At 43.9% G+C, this 5,360-nt stretch overlaps 1 protein-coding gene across 2 annotated transcripts in view; it reads left to right on the forward strand.

Annotated features, from left to right (window-relative positions):
* The window catches only part of LOC134197843 (ras-related protein Rab-8B-like), a 10,667-nt gene extending 6,328 nt beyond the window's left edge, over positions 1–4,339 (forward strand). Inside the window, exons 6-7 of one of the 2 annotated variants that reach the window (XM_062667190.1) lie at positions 3,853–3,969; positions 4,041–4,339. In XM_062667190.1, the coding sequence (XP_062523174.1) occupies positions 3,853–3,969; positions 4,041–4,139 (216 nt within the window). In that variant the 3' untranslated portion in view covers positions 4,140–4,339. Of the gene's footprint in view, positions 1–84; positions 211–3,852; positions 3,970–4,040 lie in introns of those variants that run through there. The other variant, XM_062667191.1, reaches the window with a different exon arrangement.
* The last annotated feature ends 1,021 nt before the right edge of the window (positions 4,340–5,360 follow it).

Below are 5,360 nucleotides of genomic sequence, written 5' to 3' on the forward strand. Positions count from 1 at the left end.
TTTCCAGTGGAGGGACAATGCTACTACTCTCCGTTCGCGTAGACCTTTTGCATTGGAAAATTGTTATAACTCCGTTGTTTGTAGGAATTTCGTGACAATCTGCACCGTTTGAAACTACAGAACGTGGCATTTCATTTTTTGACGTTTCAGTAAAGTGCGCTAAACAGGCAAAGAGCAATAGGACTTACGCATATCAAAGTTAAATAGAGTGAATAATGGCCTATTATTGTGTTAGTATTAATTTAGTACATCTTTATTCAATTATATACACATTGTTGTGAGATTTGATATGTTATTGGATCTCGTTCACTGCACGAGCCTTTGGTCCATTTCTGGTGTGTTTTTGTCTTCTTGTTCCGAATCGTAGCTATCTGCACTTACCATTACAACGTTCGCGCCGTCTTCTTCGTCGTCTACGCCGAAACATTCTAGATCTGCAAGCTAGAATGACATAAGCAATGGTGGAATACTGGGACCTTTGGACACTTTTACTTTTAGAATAGAAGGTCAAAAGGCTAGAATGCACGATCTACTTGGGGCATACTCGAGTGTAAGAAGATCTATTAGAGTACACAAGGCTGTTACTAAAGATCCTAAGAGGGTCACTTTGTGGAGGTGGTGGTGAAACCGCAGTCTCATTAGCACATCTTGTGTAAAAGGTCAACGCGAACTGAGAGTTGGCTTCTAATCTCTATTTAAGGTGATCTCGGGCACCTTTTCGGAAAGACTGGCGTCTAAAGAAAGTCTGTATTTCTCAAAATAGCCAAAAGAATGAAGGAGATAGGTGGATATGACTTGACCTGTAAGATCTGCTGTGTATGGGGTTAGTGAACCATAATTATTATTTTTTATTTATTTAAACAGAGGAGCAATGTAATAAATAACAAGTGGAAGCAAATTGAGAGAAATTATAAGGATGTAGTTTCTCACAACAATGAAACAGGAGAGACAATAAGTCAATGAAATTCTTTGAGGAGATTGATGAGATTTAGCACGAGTGCCCAAATATCTGCCCAGTTGCTATTTGCAGCTCCTCTTAGGTCTGCCTGCAGCCCACATTTTTTCATTTATTACACTAGTTTAATTAGTGGACCTGTGAATATGATATAGACAGTAAGGGATCATCAACAACAGACTCAACAGAGTATGAAGTGGATGACAAATCTCCTAATGAAGGAAATGCAAACACAGCCAGTGCAAAGAAGAGCAAACTAGTAGACAGCCAAGCTACAGGTTGTCAGAAGCAGCCTCCTTCAAAACAGAGGAAGGCAACCTTCAAGGAAAGGAAGGAAACCGGAAGTCTTGCGTGTGGTAGAGAAGTACAGAGAAGAGATGAAGGAGAGAATGAAAGAAAGCTGAAAGCTATAAGAGATATGCATGCAGACCGTATGAAGCTGGGCTACAACCTTCTGCAAGTGCTGCAAAATGGCGGACAAGTAGTCTGTGTGTGAGAGATTGAGTTCAGTTGAGTTTGGGTTATTGAATGCTAAAGTTACAGAGTAATATTCCAGAAGTTTCAAATAGATGCTAAGTAAATATTTATGTGATATCTCTTTATGTGATATCTCTTCCTTAAGGAGTCCCCATGGTCATGTCTCATTTCCCTGTGCAGCACGTCATGATAATCTTCCCCACCTTCATCTTCATCCATCATGTCCTCTCCATGATCATCACCATCTATTCAAATGTTATGAAGAACACAGCAGGCAATGATCGCTTCAGGTATTATGTCAACTCTGCATGTCCATGTCTATGTACTTGAGACGCCTAAATCTTCCTTTCAGGAGGCTGAATGCTCGCTCAATGACTACCCTCGTTGAACTCTGCACATAGTTATATCTCTTCTCATTCTCAGTTAGATGGCCATTGTCCCGATAGGGGGTCATTAGCCATTGCTGCAGTGGGTAGGCTGAGTCTCCCAACAGATGAGTGTTTGGGGGAAGACACCACCAGGATCTTCCCTTTGATACAGGTCTGAACTTTTGAGTATTCTAGCATCATGTACTGATCCCGGAAAGCCAGCAAAGCAGTCAATGAATTTCATTCTATGATCACAAACTGCTTGCAGTACAATGGAACTTCTTTCTGTTTATATATCGCTTTTGATGCACTTGTGGTGCCTTTATTGGTATGTGGCAACCATCACTGACCCTAGGAAACCCTTTCATGGCTTCAAACCCATCAGATACTGCTACTACTCCTCGACCGCCTGCTGAGTTGGGCCATTTCATCATTTCTGGTGCCATTTGAACAAGGGCTTTACAAACACGTCTACAGACACTCAGGACAGTTGACCGTGTAATGTCTGATATTGAACGAATGCACTCTTGATTAGAGAGATACCAAAGACCGACAAGCAGAGACTTTTCCACAGTCAGAGGAGTTCTTCCCCCAGTAGAATGACCTCTATGAAGAGACGGGGCCACTAGCTCAGAAAGACGTCCAAACGTATCCCTATGCAGCCGGAAATGTACCTGAAATTCTCGAACAGAGTAACTTTCCACCACAGATTCAGTGTAGACCAGAATTCGTTGAGCATCGTACCTAATATCGTTCAACACGAACACGACCTGCCACAGATCACGTTCACCATCATCGTCAATTTCAAACTCATCAGTGTTGAGTAAATCTTCAACAAACCGAGACACGGCCAAAACCAAGATAGCATTTGCTGATATATTAATATCAAGAAAAGCAATAAGCTCCGCCTTCGCACTCCAGCGTTCGATTGGACATCAAATAACTGGTGTGCTCAGTGCGCGAACCAGTGCGCCCAATCGAACGTGCCCCGTGTGTGTGTGTGTGTGTGTGTGTGTGTGTGTGTGTGTGTGTGTGTGTGTGTGTGTGTGTGTGTGTGTGTGTGTGTGTGTGTGTGTGTGTGTTGATCTAAGGTGGGACTTTATCTCACATGAGCTACAAAGGACACTGTAAGGCCGTGTTTCCACTACCTGCACCTTAAATTAGTTTAGCTTAAACGCATTTAGAAACTAAACGAGTTCAAGAAAGCGACTGTTTCCACTAGGAACTTGCACATCTGGGACGTGCAAAACAAACGGTAGGAACGCCTTATTTTGAAGTATTGGGCTGCTCTGTCGCCGAGTCAGGGCAACTGTTGGTTGTAGCTGATTCAGCATCTGCTAGTAGAAATTTGCATGATGATGACCAAGGACACCATCTTCTCTCTCTCTGTATCTGATGATTTCTTTCCCTTAGTTAACGACCCTTACATCGTTTACAGCAATCCTACCCCAGCAAAATAGTCAATATCATCAAAACGGCGTAGTCAGAAGCCATCTAAACAAGCGCACTACTGTCACGTGACAGTTAAACCTAAACCAAAATATAACTGGTTTAGTGCAGATGGAAACAGGTCAATTCTTAAACCAGTTTAGCTTAATTAACCACTTGTTAAACGGGTTTAGGCACTAGTGGAAACGCTTCCTTGGATAGTCTTCACCACAGTGGTGGACTAGCCTCGGAGCCCAGACATTTCTAAGCAAGGCACAGATTAGGCGGGGAAAGGGCTGTGCTTTGTACATAGAAACGTCTGGGATCCGAGGCTAGTGGTGGCCATGCCATCATCATGTGTGCATGTCACTTGTGTGTGTCTGTGTGTATGTGTGTGTCCATGTGTGTGTATGTGTGTCCATGTGTGTGTGTGTTCGTTTGTGTGTGTGTGTGTGTGTGTGTGTGTGTGTGTGTGTGTGTGTGTGTGTGTCTGTGTGTGTCCATGTGTGTGTGTATGAGTGTGTGCGTGTGTCCATGTGTGTATGTACATGCGTGTGTCCATGTGTGTGCACTTGCCTGAATCACCACACAACCTAACCTTCCCCATCTCTCTCACCCCATTAGCTGGCAGCAGAGCACGGCATCAAATTCATGGAAACGAGCGCCAAAACAGGCCAAGGAGTCGAAGAAGCGTTCCTCACTCTAGCTAGAGACATCAAAGCAAAAATGGACCAAAAATCGGTAACACAACCAACAAACGCATTAATATCGAAAAACCCAGTGAGTGTCAATCATTTGCCATCATGTGATAGGATCCAGTGGAGTCTGGTGGTGGTAGTTCGGGTGGAGTGACAGCGACGGTACAGAGGCTGACGGACAGACCTCGACGGTCGTGCTGCACTTTGATGTAAACGAATTGGACTGTGGGTTGTATAATAGCGGAGTACTGAGATGAGTGACGGTGGAGAGAGGGGCCGCTCTGATAGTTTAGTGACAGACATTGTGATTTCGCTTCGATTTTGTATACAATAGCTGCGGGTATATTGGGTATTGTGTTTGGCACCTTGTATTGTTGTAAACTATGGGAGACGCAAAGAGAAGGAAAGTGATTGTTGTGTCTTGTTGTCATTGTTGTTGCTGTTTGGTGGGAGTTGTGAGAGCCGTTTGAGTGGGAGGGGAGGTGATAGATGGACAGGGGGGACAGAGGGATGAACAACACAGAAATGAAGAGAAAGGTTTATGGATTTGTCTGCAATGGACTGACAGTACAACCACGTGTGTGTGTGTGTGTGTGTGTGTGTGTGTGTGTGTGTGTGTGTGTGTGTGTGTGTGTCTGTCTGTCTATTTGTCTGCCCATACCTCCATCCGCTTGTCCGTCTGTTTGTTTGTCCCTCCATCCATTTGTCTGTCTGTCTGTCTATTGTCTATCTGTTCATTTGTCTGTCTGTCTATTTGTTTGTCCATCTGTCCATCCCTCCCTCCCTCCATTTGTCTGTCTGTCTGTCCATCCATCCAACCATTTGTATGTCTGTCTGTCTATTTGTCTGTCCATCCATCCATCCCTCCATCCATTTGTCTGTCTCTCTATCTATTTGTTTGTCCACCCGTCCATCCCTCCATCCGTTTGTCTGTCTGTCTGCCTGTCTGTCTGTCTGTTATCCACTCAAGTGTTTGCATCACACAGCACCACACTCCATACTCACACAGTTACTAGTGAGATCAAATTCTGCAGCTAGACGTCAACAACAGAATGCTCATAAATCTATTGACCATGCAGCATCCCTCATACTCACACATTTTTATCGAACTACAAACATCTCTCTGTCTCACTGTCCGTCTTCGTTCGCATCAGACGAGATCCAATCCTTGAGATTCTGAAGGACAGTGAGTTCAGCTTCTGGTGATCCTTCAGCAGGTTTATGCATGTATTTCCACCGCTACATGCGTAATACAGGTTAGGTGGATTGAGAGTTAGAAAGTCAAAGTATGAAAACAGGGACAGGGTTGTAAAGAGGACGGACTGACAGACAGATGAATAAGATACGAACGGATAGATGGACAAGAAACAAACATACATATGGACACATGCACACACCACACACACACACACACACACACACACACACACACAC

The sequence above is a fragment of the Corticium candelabrum genome, assembly GCF_963422355.1.
Source record: "Corticium candelabrum chromosome 12 unlocalized genomic scaffold, ooCorCand1.1 SUPER_12_unloc_3, whole genome shotgun sequence".
Lineage (NCBI taxonomy): Eukaryota > Metazoa > Porifera > Homoscleromorpha > Homosclerophorida > Plakinidae > Corticium > Corticium candelabrum.